Source organism: Schistocerca piceifrons, chromosome 4 (assembly GCF_021461385.2).
Source record: "Schistocerca piceifrons isolate TAMUIC-IGC-003096 chromosome 4, iqSchPice1.1, whole genome shotgun sequence".
Lineage (NCBI taxonomy): Eukaryota > Metazoa > Arthropoda > Insecta > Orthoptera > Acrididae > Schistocerca > Schistocerca piceifrons.
In genome coordinates, this window is record NC_060141.1 from 401,157,031 (window position 1) to 401,173,633 (window position 16,603).

At 36.7% G+C, this 16,603-nt stretch overlaps 1 protein-coding gene across 2 annotated transcripts in view; it reads right to left on the minus strand.

Moving 5' to 3' along the window:
- Positions 1-1,493: 1,493 nt before the first annotated feature.
- The window catches only part of LOC124794928 (UDP-glucose 6-dehydrogenase), a 104,245-nt gene continuing 89,135 nt past the window's right edge, over positions 1,494-16,603 (minus strand). The window contains exons 10-11 of one of the 2 annotated variants that reach the window (XM_047258636.1): positions 16,413-16,530; positions 1,494-1,668 (exon numbers count right to left, since the gene is read on the minus strand). In XM_047258636.1, coding sequence (XP_047114592.1) covers positions 1,586-1,668; positions 16,413-16,530 — 201 coding nt within the window. In that variant the 3' untranslated portion in view covers positions 1,494-1,585. Of the gene's footprint in view, positions 1,669-13,504; positions 16,531-16,603 lie in introns of those variants that run through there. The other variant, XM_047258637.1, reaches the window with a different exon arrangement.

Genomic DNA, 16,603 nt, shown 5'->3' on the forward strand with positions numbered 1-16,603 from the left:
TCGAGATATCCATACCAAATACAACAAATGTACAGAAGAAAACAGGAGAAAAAATTGAAAAATACATCCAACTGGCTGAGGAAATCAAGGACATGTGGCATCAGGATAAAGTTGACATTATACCAATTATACTATCAACTACAGGAGTCATACCACACAATATCCACCAGTACATCAACACAATACAACTACATCCAAACGTATATATACAACTACAGAAATCTGTAATTATTGATACATGTTCAATTACCCGAAAGTTCCTAAATGCAATGTAACATATACCGTACAGTTAAAAGGAAGTCACACTTGATCAAGGTCCGCGTCACTTTCCATTTTTAACCAGACATAACATCTGAGAAAGGAAAGAAATAATAATAATAATAATAATTACTTTGGAGATGGTATCTTGTTACTGTTTAGGGGAGTACAATTTTTAATGAACATGTGTGACAAGCATGTGTAATGTGCAGTGAACTGAGCTAACAAAACATGGCTTAAGGACTGATTTAATGCTTCAGTTTGGCACTAGCTGCTTGCCGCACCTTCAAGGTGCTACAGACATTCTTTGGGGTTCTGACAAAAGGGATATCATTGGAGTGTTCAACTCAACAATGTCACTCATTTTAACTTATTAGCAAATGTATACGTAACGCTTTCCAGACTTTTGTAATACACTACCTAACATATTCCTAATAATATTATACAGTGCTATTTCACTTCTGTAAATACCCTTTTAATTTTGCCCAGTTTTCTCAAAGTTGCGAAGTGACAAGAATGTTTTATAACTCCTTTGTACTTTTTTCCTTTTTCCTGTCCCTAACATAATCAATTTTTTCGGTTTGTTGGCCCAGTGTTAAGAAACATCACTTACACATTTATTTTCTCATCATACATCTTCAGTAGTACACTAAAACAGAGAAGCAGGGCACTCCAAAATATACTGCATGTTCTGGACCTGACCACAATCAATCCTCATCCTTCAAGCTCCAGCTTGCTAAGTTTGTCACTTATCATTCATTCATTCATTCATTCACACACTGTGTTCTGTAAATCTCACCACAATGGAAAGACTATGGGGATGTGGAATGAATCATGTCACACATTAACAGGCAGAAGCAGCCACAGCAGGTTACTTCATTGATGCCACAACTGAATAATCTCTAAGTCTTCAAGTGAGGTTTTCACTGTTTTCTTCAATACATTTGTCTTGGAAGGTAGGGGATAGGGGCAGGTTAGTAATTCAAACACATTGAAGATCATGTTATGTAGAACATCCAAGATATTACAAGCAGTCGCTTAATTAAGAGTACACCTCAATTATTGTAAATTATATTCATCATTCGTGAGGCATGCCATCTGTGACCTCTAGTTATTTAAAAAATTATAAATCAATGCAATCTTAATGTGTGCAGCACTATAATTTAAATAATTAGAAAAAGGTGAAGAATGAAACAGTTCTGTCAGTTTCAGGGAGAAAGTGGGCTGTACCTGACTCCACAAATACTTAAATGAATTCCAGTATCTTTTTTTTTTTTTTTTTGTTGGGATGTAAGTTCTTACACATTACAGTGCCATCATAAATGCATCAATGTACTTTATTGCACTGCAGTAGCAATGTTGCCAGGGAAGGATGTAGCCATGATCTCCCATAAGAAAGTCTCCCAGCACCTGGAGAAAAGCAAATAAAACAGTAATTAGAATGACAAGATTTTTTTTAACAGTTAGCATCTCAAATATTTGTTGAGTAATTGTACTTGTACTTCAATTATTATTTTATTTTGAGTTTTTGGATATGGTTTTAGTGTATAAATAACTTACTTATATGTGGAAAGCTAACATTACATGCATGCTTAGTGTGGCTCTGTTGATAAAATACAATACTTATAGCTACATTTACATACATACTCTAGAAGCTATAGTATGGTGTGTGTTGGAGAGTACCTTGTACCACTACTAATCATTCCCTTTTCAGTTCCATTCACAAATAGAATAGGGATAAGACTCTAAAGTTGCCATTTTGGTCAGTTTTGAGAACTGTCATGCCACAAGAACTAAATTTTATAGGTGACACATAAAACTTATTACATTCCAGAGCATTATTGGTTATTCATTTTGTATAAGAATTCTTTAATGAATAACAAATCTGTACTCATGGCTAGTGCCTCCTTGTAAACATCTGTGGGATAGATGGTTCACTATTGATGGACTGAGCTTGTGCTCTCTTGAAATGTCACGATCAACTCTTTAGCAAATTCTTAATGTAATTTGGACTAAATAAAAGTGCTTGCAAGAAGAGATCATGGATGTTTGATTGAAAAACACAAGAAACAAAGTCTACACTGCACCATTTGAAAGAAGCAGCGTATTTCTTGTCCATTGACATTGTGCTTCTTCGCAAAAACACCCACTTGCATTCTGCTGAGTTGGAGGAGGATTTGTTCCAACAGTTTAAATGGGTAGTTTCTGAACATTAACCTTATAGCCTGGTCTTGGCCTTGAGTGATTATCATCATTTTCCCAAATAGAAGGACTTTGTGGGGGAGGGAGCACTGTGGAAATGACAACAAACTGAGAGAGGACATTAGTGCCTGATTCAACAACTTGGTGGCAACTGAGAATGCAAAAGGCATGTGAAAGCTTGTGGAGACATACATAAAATGTTTTTAAACTTGAAGAGAGACTACATACAAAAATAGCTAAGATATCAAAATATGTTGTAACATGAGTTTCCTTTCCTCATCTTGAACTAAAGTACCTGGAGAAACCAACATTACTCTTATTCTACGTATCATTAATATGTTGTTTCCAATTAAATTTCTTATCAGTCTGGCTACTGATAGTTTGTTTTCTTTAACATTTTTTGCTAGTTACTGTCCTTACTTTATGCTCTTCCTTTATTGGTTAAGTTATGCACTGTCTAATACAGATTTGTGGGTACCATGTTTTATGTTAAAATGTGATCATACAATAATGTTAATCACTCCTATTGACATATGTCAGTTGTATTCCATTTTAACTTAGTTTTGTCAGCAAAAATAACTATTTTGCTTCACAAATATAAGAGAGGTCATTTATGTCCTTGTGCTTTTCAATTTGTAGACTGGTTTGATGCAGCTCTCCACATTAGACTTCCCAAGATTTAACTTTATATACAAAGTTAAAAAATTTCTCTTTTCCAGGAATGTTCATCTTGCTATTGACGGTCTTCATTTTACGTCCTGTCTACTTTGCCCATTGTCACTTACATTATTGCCCAAATAGCAAAATTGTCTACTACTTTTAATGTTTCATTTCCTAATCTAATTCTTCAGCATCACCTAATTTAATTTGACTACATTGTTTCCTTCATTTTACTTTCATTGATATTCATCTCATTACCTCTTTTCACAATACTGTGCATTCTGTTCAAATGCTCTTCTAAATCTTTTCCCATCCCTGACTGAATTAAAACGTCATCAACAAACATCAAAGTTTTTACTTCTTCTCATCAATTTATAATTCCCTTTCCAAAATGTCTGCATTTCTTTTAGATATCACTAAACATATGGTTTGAATAACATCAGGCATGTACTACAATAATATTTCACTCCCTTCTTACCAATGCTTCCTTAAGTTCTTATATAACCCCAGTCTAGTTTTCTGTACAAGTGGTAGATTACTTTTTGCTTCCTGTATTTTATTCCTCTCACATTCAGAATTTCAAAAAGTGTATTGAGCCAGCATTGTTGAAAGTTTTATCTACATAAAAGAATCTGTTAAAGGTAGGATTGCCCACTTTAAGTGTATCACCTAAGGCAAGTCTTAGGGTCAGTTTGCCTAACATGTTCCTACATTTCTCTGGAACACAAACTGATCTTCCCCAATGTCAGCTTTTGCCAATTTTGCATTCTTATGTATTCATGCCTTTCAGCACCTGTTGTCTATGGATTCAGAATTATTACCTTCTTTTTGAAGTCCAAGAGTATTTTCTCATATATCTTGCATACTAGGTTGAATAATTCTATCATGTCTCTCTCTCTCTCTCTCTCTCTCTCTCTCTCTCTCTCTCTCTCCCTCCCAAGGATCTCAATAACTCTGAGCAAATACCATCTAGAGTCTTTTTTCAACATAGGTCATTTAGTCCTCTGTCAAATTATTCTCACAATTTGTCTCATCATAACCTACTTCTTTTTCCCATTCAACAACATTGACTTGAAGCTCATTTCTCTTCTATATATTCCTTCCACTTTTCAGCTTTCTGTCCTGGCTCTTGATATTCATAGAGCTGTTTCTTTTTAATCCAAAGGTCTCTATTTTCCTACAGGTAACATTAGTTTTTTCCTCTAATCATACACGGTTCTAAAGCCTTGTATTTCTTGTCCAGCTATTCCTTCTTGGCCATTTTGTACATTCTGCACTCACTTTTTAGATGTGTGTATTTCCTGTCACCTGCTTGATTTGCTGAGTTTTTATATTTTCTCCTTTCATCATATCAGTTAACATCTCACTTGTTATCCAAGGATTTCTGCTGGGCCACATGGTTTGCCTGTTTGATCCTCTGCTGTCACCACAATCTACCTGTTTATCTTCTATTGTATTTCTTATCCCCATTTCTGTCAATTGTTGCTTAATGCTCCTTTTGAAACTGTAAACTGCCTCTGAATTTTTTTCAATTTATCCACCTTTCTGCAGTTTCTTCAGTTCTAAGCAGCAGTCAATGAATTACGTGTGCAGGCTACACACATGGTCTTGGGGCTGGTTTACAGTATAAAGCCTGGTTTCGAAATATCTGTTACCATTATGTAATCTGTTTGGAGCCTTTCAGTGTCTTATCTTATATATCCGGTATTTTATTTTGTTATATACATATAAAAGGCATGTCTGGAAAGTAAATACTATTTTGGAAAATAAGTCTAAAAATTTTTTTTTTTTCAAACCAAACTTTATTTTCACAAGAAAGAGCATCACTTGAACTCTTAGTCTATGTAGTAGTCACAATTGTTCAAACATTTGTAACAGCAGGAAAGTAACTTTTCTATGCCTCTTCATAGAAAGATGCTGCCAATGAAAACAGCTACTGCTGAACCCCATTTTTTGCACTGCCATCGCTATCATAGTGCCTTCCTCCAAAATCACACTTCAAGTTCAAGAACAAGTGGTAGTCAGAAGTTGCGAGACTGGGGCTGTATGATGGGTGATCCAACTGCTCCCAACCAAATTGCTGAGTGACACCAGAACAATGGGGACATACATTGTCACAAAGCAACACAGAGCCTTGACTGAGTATTTCACGCCTTTTGTTTTGAATTCAGTGCTTAAGTTTTCAGTGTTTCACAGCATTGTACCACATTGACAGTCTCACCTTTGGGAAGGAAGTTGTCAGACAGTCTGCCCTGAATGCAGTGCACAATTTTTTGTGCAAGAAATGTTTTGATTTTTTTTTTTTTTGGTGGGGGAGATTGTGAGTACCTCCAGTCCATCAACTGTGGTTTTGATTCTGGAGGGACCTCACAAACCCATTTCATCAACAGTCGCAATTCTATTTAAGAATTCATCTCCCACATAAAGTATTCGGTACAAAATGTCAAAGCACTGCAGTCACTTTGTTTTGTGGACTTCTATAAGCATTTTCAGAACCCAAAGGGGACACAATTTGCAAGAATTTAAGTGATTTGTGACAATCTTGTGCAAAACCATTTTCTAAATCTTTGGAAACTCTACATAGACCATTTTTATTGTGAACTGTCTGTTTTCACGAATTTTCTCAATTGCTTTCTCGACTAAACCATCATTAAATTGTCCCACCCACTTTCTCATCATTTCATGTCATTACATTTTCACGATATATCTCTAAAAGCTGATGAATTTTAACCGGCTGAGAATTCTTCCCTTTCAAAAACCATATTACAGAAGGCGCTTCATACTCTGTAGGCTCAGAGATGGTCTTAAAAGTTTTGAGTGATCACTAAAAAATGTAAACACAACACAATCCTGCTGTAATGACATCAGTGGAAAGACAATGAACCAGAGAGGCGAGTTTGAATGTGTGGAACTGTGATGCTAGTGCTGCGGTGGTAGTAGAATGAGACTTTACTTAGTTTCTGGACACACCTTGTACAGTTGGAAGGTGATTCTTGGTCGACATGATTATTTCTGGTTGGTTAAATGTGGTATATAGGTCACAATTAATATTATGTGGGGAATATAAAATGTTGGAGTAATTTGTGAATAGTGAATGAAAACATCATGCAGGATCTACATTGCCACTAACTGTTCAACCATATAATTTTTGGAGTATATTTTCTACAAGTTAAAGTCTTTAAAAAAAAAAAAAAAAAAAAGGGGGGGGGGGGCTAAACAATTAGCGTTGTTGCTCTCTCTACAGTTTCCACATTTCAGCAGTTCATTAGCAACATATGTAAAATAGTTGCCCAATTAGATTGTCATCTTCAATATCAAGCATTGTGATATTAGATAAGGAGGCTACTGGGATAAATGAACATTTTTTCCTCAGTTACAATCAAACTGTACTATATTACTTCATGTCAGTTTGAATGTAGCAAGTTGGAGCCGTGATCTGCTTTCAAAATACCTTCTTTATTATAAATCTTGTTAATAAAAGAATGTATTTTTGTAGTGCAATTTATAACTAAAATAGCACATTTTTAAACTAAATATTGACCTAATTGAGCACAATTGTTCTCTAGCCTTACTTTTTCAGTAAAATTGGTTTAGCTGAAAATAGCTGTTAGAAGGAGCAGTGAAATATCTGCAGCTTTCATCTGGAATCCCAGTAAAAATGCTTTTAATGAATGTAATTTATTTGGGTTCATTATCAAAAATTATGGTAAGCAGCACTCTGTCCTTTTAATAATATTATTGTTATGCCATCCTGGGCTTTCTGGGGTTAGTTTAAATTAGGAAATAAATTTAAATCATTTAATCAATGAATTAAAATCATGCCCTCAATGTGTATGCGACGATTTACGCTTCAGCAATATAAGATGATGAATAAGGTTGAAAACTGTATATCTTCATGCATTGTATTCCATAGATACCATTCAGAGGATGAACCTTCAGGTGTATGGAATGAGTCAAGTTATACATGAAAAACAGACAAGCAAATGATATAAACTTAAATCATACACTGTAGCAATAATAAACTGAAATGCTTAATACTCTTTGTAATTATGACAGTGAAATATAACCTAGCAAATGAGAGAGGAAGCCATAACACTGAAAAAAGCTGTTTGTTCCTCTGCTGAACTCCAGGTTGGAATACCAACAATATTAGGAAATAAACAGATTGCTAGTCACTGTAAAGATTGTCTGTTGAGCTGCAGGCAGGCACAATGAAAAGACTGTTACAAATTATATTTATTGGCTAAAGCCTTCTTCACCGAAGAAAACAAACACACATCCACACAAGCAAGCACACCTCATGCATGATGACCACTACTACTGGCAGCTCAGACTGGAAATGCTTAGAAAGACATCTGCGAGGTGTGAGGTTATCTACTTTACACAATAACTTCTTCTGAACAAATACTTTATTTACTTCAGCCGCACTACACCAAAAAGGTAATTCCTTAAGAGAACAGGGAGTTTACGTCTGTAGAAAGATCATACCTTTGTTTTTTGATCAACATAATGACAGATGCTTCTAAGGGCATAATGCTCTTGATTAATTTTTATCCATGTGTTGACTCCCTTTTAACTTTTTGTCCAACTGGACCACAAAGAATTTCACACACTGCTTCATTCAGTACATGGCTATTGATGTCTACTTCTGGTGCTAAAATGTCATCTTTGCTTGTTTAAAATTGTATAATATGAGTCTTTGAGAGATTAAGACCAACTGTTAGCTGTGAATTACTTGGAGGAATGTCCACTATTATCTGAGTTGCATCTACTAATTTGAGTTTGGACCTTGATTAGCATGCTCATGTCAGCAGCAAATGTTACAGTTTTTGAACTGTTCTTTAAAGTCATTAGAAGATCATTTATGCATGTTAAAATAAGTAATCCTAATGCAACCTTCGTGGGAGCCCACAGTATGTTTCGCCATTCCGAGATTAGTATCATTCTTGTGGCACAGTCTGATAATGTGATTCTTGGCTTTCTGTTGTGATGGTATGATGCCATTTGTTCGAGAAAGATGTTACTTATGCCATAAAAATTTAGTTTGTCAAATAATATTTTGTGTTCCACACTATTAGTTACTTTGTCAAGGTTACAGACTATACCAACAGGATAATATTTATTGTTTAGCTTGGCCAAGAATTCACTTGAGATCCCGTATGACTTTCTCAGTGGAAACCTATTATGAAAAGTCAAACTACAAGGCATTTAACACATTCTGCTCGTAAGAATGAGACAACATTCTGTCATAGGCTACTCACTCAAACACTTTTCAAAAGATTCTAAGGAATCGATCAGGTCCGTAATTAAAAGTGGTTTGCATATTTCTAGTTTTATAGATGGGTGCTACTACCGCACATTTAAGTCTGTCAGGAAATACACCCCACATCTTTGACTGACTGACTAAAATGTAGCTTACGACTAATCCTATCGAGTCACAACAAAATTTTAATACTCTGTTTGGAACACCACAATATCCAGCAGCACAACTATTTTTTACACATAATCTTCTTCTTCCATTGGCTCTACATCCCAGGATGGGACTTAGCCTCCTCAATAATTTTCTGCCATTCCTCTCTGGACTTCGCCATGGACCTCCAGTTATGGCAACCGACTCTGGCAGTGTCCTCTCCAACCTCGTCGCTCCATCTCAACCTAGGTTGTCCTCTTGCTCTTCGTCCTCCAGGTTCACTGCAGCAGGCTTTCCTTGTGGGATCTATCTCGAGTTGCATTACATGTCTAGCCCATCTCAGTCTACGCAGCTTTTTGAACTTTACCACGTCATCCTCCTTATAGCAGTCATAAAGTTCATCATTTCTTCACCTTTTCCAGGTCCCATTTGCATATACAGGTCCAAAAATCCTCCTCAGTATACTTCTTTCACGTGACCACAATTTTGTTTTTCATCTTGCTTCATAATTGTCCATGTTTCTGAGCCATAAGTAAGTACTGGGCGTATCAGCATTTTGTAAAGTCGGCACTTAGTCCCTCTTGATATAAGCTTGGATTTAAAATGTCGCCACATTCCAAAGTAGCATCGGTTAGAAGCACTTACGCCAGCCATAATTGCAGTAAAGGTGGTACCATTTGAGCCCATATAGGTGAAACATTCCACTCGCTAAAATGTCAATCCATCAAGGGTTATTGTGGGCTGTAAGGGTTGGTGAGTGCCATTATACATATACTTTGTCTTTTCTTCATTAATTCTCAGGCCCATCTTCTCTGCACTCAGTTTTAGAGCTGAAAATGTGCTTTGTAGATCTCTAAGTGTTCTGCTCATTAAATCCAAGTCATCTGCATATCCCAGCAATTGTACAGACTTATAGTAGATAGTTCCTCTTGTCTGAATACCCGATTCACATACCACTTTTTCAAGTGCCAGGTTAAAAAGTAGGCAAGAAAGCCCATCTCCTTGCCTTAGCCCAGTTTGAGTGGGAAACTGAGGTGATAGTCTTGACTGCACTTGTACGGTACTCTGGGGATACTTTAGGGTAATCTCTGTTCAATGCACAAATTTTCCAGGCATTCTAAATTCCCGCATTGTCCCATAAAGTTTGGCCCAATTTATTGTGTCAAATGCAGATTTAAAGTCAATGAAAAAACCAACATTGAATTTACTGGTCTATTCTACTATTTGTCAGAGAGTATATACCTGGTTTACAGTTGACTTTCCTGGTTTGAACCCACATTGATAGTTTCTGATCTGCTATAGGTGAAAGTCTACTAAACAGGATATTAGATAGTACTTTATATATAATATTTAAAAGTGTTATGCCTCTGTAGTTGCTGCATTCAAATAGATCTCCTTTCTTGTGCACCAGACACACTATCCCTGTATTCCATTCTTCTGGTAACTCTTCCTTTTCCCAGATGAGGCACTCAGTCTTGTAGATCATACGATTTAGCTCAACTCCTCCAGCTTTCACTAGCTCAGATGTTATATTGTCAGTCCCTGGTGCTTCATTGTTCTTCAATGGGACAATGGCTTTGTTCACTTCTCTTTGGGTGGGGGTGGGGGGGAGGCATCACCTTCTGGAGCAACTGGGGACTCTGAAGCATCCAACAGTTCACTGAAATACTCTACCCAATGCTTCAATACCTCTTGATCATCGGTCAATAGTGTCCCATTTTTACTTTTACACAGGTTGATGCACAGCTTAAATGCTCTCCTTTCACTATTAATTTTCTGATAAAATATTCTAACATCATTTGTTTTCCCAATTGTCTCCAGCTCTTCAGTCTGCTTTCTTTCCCATTCCCTTTTCTTTCTCCAATACAGTTTCTTCCCTTCTTTACTATTATCTTGATAATTTCTTTTTGCTAAACAAGTATATGATTTTTCAAGCATTTTCCTGTATGCCAGATTTTTCTCCTGACTTTTCTCTTACATTCTTCATCAAACCAGGAATTCCTTGGTTGTTTTCCTTCTTTCCCTACCACTACTTCTGCTGCTTTAATGACTGCATCACTGCAAGTGTTCCATTCCTGATCCAGGTTATCACTTACACTAGGGGTGTATATTGCAAGATTCTCAGCAACTTGCGCAGAATACGTTTTAAAGAGGTCTTCATTTTTTAACTTCGATACCATATACTTACTTTGAGGTGTTCCTTTGACTTTTCTTGCATTGGATATTCGAGCTCTTAGTTTCGCAATTACAAGGTAGTGGTCTGAATCTACATTAACTCCTCTGTAAGTTCATACATTAGTAAATTTGAGGAATGTCTGCCATCAATAATTACATGACCAATTTGGTTGAGGGTACTCTGATCAGGGCTACAACATGTTGCTTTATGAACCCTTTTGTGTGGGAACATAGTGCTACCTACAGTCATGTTATGTGACAGTGCAAACTAAATGACTCTGTGGCCATTGTCATTTGTGTATTCATGGAGGCTGTGCTTTCCTATTAATGGGAGGTAATGTTCTTCTTTACCAATCTGTGCACTGAGGTCTCCAATAATTATTTTAGTGTCATACACAGTGCATCTATCATAAGTTCTCTTGAGGTTCTCAAAGGTGTCTTTATCCTGGTCATCTGATATTTCTGTGGGTGCATATACATTGATCAATGGGTAGTTTGAGAATCGGGTCTTCAATCACATATGTGAGATGCTAGATGTTATTCCAGTGAATCCACTCACTAAGTGTTTATATTTTTGTCTTACCGCGAACACTGTACCAAATTCATGATGACTCTCTGAACCATGGTAGAAAATTATCCAGCTTCCCCTATCCAGAATTCCATGTCCAGTCCATCGTATTTCCTGTAGGGCAATTATGCCTGCTTTGGTTTTACTGAGTTGATCTAGCAGTGACCTCAGGGCCCCCGATCTGTACAGCGATTGTACGTTCCAGGTTCCAATAAACACATCATTTTTTCGTTTGCCTTTAACAGTACCATGTTGTCGTTCATAAATTCCTCCGGCTTCTTTACTCTGAGGTTCCTGAACAAGAGTTTTTTTTACAGGAAAGAGTTGTTAGCCACTTGCCCAACCCCCAACTTGGAGGACCAGGATTTGTATGAAGTTTACTCCTTTAGGGAAGCTGACTTCACTACGCCTATAGAGCCCTCCCTGCCTTATGTTGTGGGACACACTTTGTCTGACTCCTTTGTCAAGAGCACTCCAGCTTGAGTGACCCTGCCAGTAGCTACGCTACTGCCGACACAGCTCTTGACTTCATCGGAGCACGCAAACCCTCCTGCCCGGCACTGAAGGTACCTTTGATAAGGCGGTGTCCCCTGGGAAGGTTTTACACGTAATAACTTTTTAAAATATTCTTAGCAGTTGTATTTTTGAAACTAATATCTATTGATTGTGTAAACAGTGTCTACACAAATATATCTTTCACAGCTGTGTGTGCATTCAGATGACTGTAACTGAACTAGTACATTACAGCACAATCACTTTGGTAATCAATGTGATACAATTTTCCTTATTCCTAAAACGTTCTATAATAAACACACACTGATGAGCCATAACATTAGGACCACCTGCTTAACAGTGTGTTGGTGCACCTTTGGAGTGCCATACACCAACAATTTATTTGGCATGGATTGGACAATTCCTTGTAGGTTTCTGGAGGTATGTGGAACTGTACGTATGAGCACTGGTTGTGCAATAACCGTACCTTATTGGCTGGCAATTTGTGGGCTTGGAGCTGACACCATATTGCATCCCATGTATGTTCCATCTGGTTCAGATCAGGTGGATTTGGTAGCCAAAACATCAATGCGAGTTTACTGTCAAAACACACCACAGCAAGATCCTGGCCAAGATTATCCTGCTACAAGATGCCACTTATCAGGAAAGGCATCACGCATGAAGTCATGCAAATGGCCTGCAATAATGCTCACAGAGTTCACAGCTGTCACAATGCCTTTGATTACTACCACAGGTCCCACTGGAATTCAACATGGATGTCTTCCACAGCACAGTACTACTCCCTCTGTTCTAAATCTGTGGCATGGTGCATGTTTCAAGCAGCTGTTAATCTGGATAACAGCATGTCGGACACAACTGTCGACCTGATGCAACAAGAAATAGGATTTTTCTGGTCAGACGACATGTTTCTATTGATCTGTGGTCCAATCCTGATAATCCCATGCCCACTGCAAATGTAATGTCATTGGTTAATACAAGCGCGAATAGGGCTCGTCTGCTACAGAACCCCATCTTCAACATTCTGTCCCGAATGGTGTGCTCTGAAACACTTGTGCCTGCACCAGCATTGTACTCTGTCATCCGATCTGACACATATCACCACTTATCCTGCAGAGTGGGAAAGCCCTTGACCTTCATGTTCTATGAATAGGTGTGGGCATCCTACAACTTGTTGCCTACTCATGGTTTCATCATTGTTCAACCACTTCCACAGGTGCTCAAGACAGGAGCATGTGAACAGTCTACCAGCTTCATATATCATTGCTGGAATGGTTTCCCATTCATCTCTGCTCCATTTATTTGCTTTCCTCTCCATGTCGCCTGCCAGCAGTCTCACAGTGAGCATGGTGATAATGTTTTGTCTCATCAGTGTATAATGCTAAACAACTGGTAGTAAAGTTCCTACAGTGGTGTACCTCACATGGAGCAATAGAGGCAAAGTTACCCTTGTCTCTTACAAGGACTATAAGAACAGCCTCATCAAATGCACTAAAATTATGGAACACATTTTTTGCACTAAGCAGCTTCTCTGTTGGCATAAGATTATCCCAGTTCATCTAAGAGCACACATTTATGAAATATCAGGCCCAATACAGAACTGAATTAAGAACGTCTTGATAAAATGTGCAGCACTGGAAGAACATAAATGTAAATTTAGGTCAGTATTCCTCAATAACAATGTTCATTTTGAGGAATAAGCGAGAAAAATTTTAACAAAATGTATTTAGAATTCATGTATTTGCACAGTTACAGATAATGCACAAATTACATGGTCACTTACAATTTAATAAATAAAACGGACAACATAAAACTGCATTTGATTTTCACGTTTGACACAGATTGAGACATCTCCACAAGACTGAACCTGGCAAATGAGATTATGGATGGCATTTTTGGTATCAATAATTCAAAGCCAATTCCGTGGTCTTATCACAAGTGCTAGACATTTATTCTGGAATATATATTACAGTTGCTGAGAAAATAACAGCTGTGAATAGAATCATAAAAGTTATAATGCATGATGCAATTGTAGTAAGTCATTCATATAGCTGAACATGTATTATATTCACAGGTTGTTAAATTATGCAGATAAGTTGGTGTGGGGGTGGGGTGGGGGTGGGGGGTGGAGGGTAGGGAGGAGATCAACCTCACTGAGAAAAATGCATAATCCCAGTTGCCAGGATCAGATTACATGCATAAAATCAACACTGGATGTGTTAACTGTAGCACTTATCCCATGCCCATCACCACTTAAATGAACTAACAAGGAAACATTTTATGTTACTTTAAGTATGCTACTGTCAACTGAAGGTTTCTGCTATGGAATGATCAATCGTACAAGTATAGCAGTGTAACAGAACAGTATCATAACTGGCCTAATTTAATATGAAATTCAGTCATGTTTACAAAATTTAACAACAATGGATACACAAAAGCACACTCAAGAAAATAAAATTCAGATTGCTGCCTTAACTTGAAGTACAGAACTATCACATACAAAGAATAACTGAGAAGAAAGATGTGAATGCTGGATGAACAGAGGGTTGTGAATGACTGCCAGCTCTATCGGAAATATTAAAAATATTTTTTTCCGTCAACTTCAAGTAGTCAGTAGTAACAATAAACCGAGATGCATTTCACATTCTTTATCATATCATTATGGATCCATTCTCTTTTTTATTTCTGTTGTATAGACTTGTGCAGAAACTTTAGCTTTTGATATCTGAAGTTTGCATTATTTTATTTGCTGATGCTGTCATTCACTCCCCAATCCTCCCAACATCAGGCAAGCAAGATCAATCTATGAGTCTAGCACAAATGAAATATGGCGAGAGGTAACCACACACCCACTTGTAAGTACTGTCATTTATCTGCAGGTGACTAGTTACTTTCCCTCATTTTTGCTGTGGTTGTTTCTATCTTGATATTTTCATTATTGAAATACCACATACAAAATATTTTCCTGAACAACATGGCAGCTTTTAGCACACACAAATTAATATGGTAGTTACATCATCTAAAGACTCACTCAACTAAAGAGTAAATATTACAGATTCATGTGTACATAATGATCACTGGCATTTATTTGTTGCTGCATCAAAAGAACACATGAAGAAGTCTACAAAAAGCAAGTTTAACAATTAGAAAAATCACACATATAATTAAATACTTTTCATTCTATAATATTTTTTGTAAATGCATATTTGTCTTGCTGTAGTACATTTATTATATGATTAAATGCTTTCAACACATGTACAAAGAAGCTGGGAACAAATGAATAACACGTTTTCACAATGAAGATCTTACTTCTCTACATCATTTCTTTTTAACATAATACTCTCTTAAGGGTTGCCTTCTTCAAAGAATATTGCAGTAGGTCAGAGGACAAAACTAGTTTGTTATTTAAGAAATTGATCAGTGGGGAAATTTTGAATTAAATGTCCCATAAACAAGTACCCTGACAACTAGTCCTCAAAATACTGCAAATACTTCAAGCAGGAATCAATTTTAAATGAGATGATACTTCAATCACAGTATCAATTGACAGCAGTCAATATTTATATTTGTGGTTTTATATAATGAAATTTAATTCCACTATAGGAAAAGAGAAGGAACAATAAATAGCTAAAATATATTGTGAAACTATTAGGTGTAAATGGAATTTATATTGAAGTACACACAGAATACTTTCCTTTAAAATGTTATGCTATATATCTGATAATACTGATGGTATCTTGCTCTAGTTTCTGTATGGCAAAGGCAATTTCCCATAGAAATTACCACCACCTTGAAAGCACAGAATGAAAGTAAATCATTAAACTCCACATTCATGGCTCTCAATGGTAACATAGATAATGGATTAATATGAAAGGAGAAAGTGCATATAAACATTTTTAACTTGTGCTCTCTGCTTCCTCTAGCCTTATACCAGAAAGTGGAGGTGAAGATTGAGGGAGAGGGGAAGCAATGGCAAAGGGGGATAGAAAATATTAGTCTATATGATGGAAATCGCATGAGGATTATGACAGGGCACTTGATAAATATAATGGAGAGGATGGGGGTGAGGGGCTAGTAGCTTGCTGTCTCCATCAGTGCCCTGTCACTTACAGTCACTTTCTGAAACAAAAGTGCTACGAAGGTTATGACGACGACACCTGTAGTGTCATTCATGAAAGTTACATTGACCACAAAAACTACAAAATGAAATCAACAATAAACATAAAACTACCTATGTGTGCTACTATGCAGGCAAAAACTAGATCTTTATGAAACTAAATGAATATTATCTCCACAAGTTGCAACAGTGATCATTAAAAGACAGAAAACAAGAATTATAACACAACAGAACACACCTATACAAAAGTGTAAAAGATGTAGATGATTAATATACAATGAACAACATACATCTTTAAGTTATATGTTTTATACAGAAAATAAGTCTTTAAATGCTAACAAGTGTTCACATACGGCACAAGTTACAGGAAAATTGACCTGCTTTCTGTCTGAAACATACTACTCAGTCTGACAAGATCATCTATGCAATGTCACTTTCACATTCAGTCTTTATTTAAACCTGTGTTGTACTGCCCCACACTCGAGATACAACTGGTCGTGAAAGTCTTTTACCTATTGTCTGTACTTGGAAACCAATCTTCATCAGAGCTTCATGATCCAAAATTTTCCGTCCATCAAATATGTATGCTGGTTTCATCATTCCATTATAAATGCGTTGGTAATCAAGAGTCTAGAAATAATAACAATGATGATGATAATAATAATAACAATAATAATAATAATGATAATGATAACAATAACAA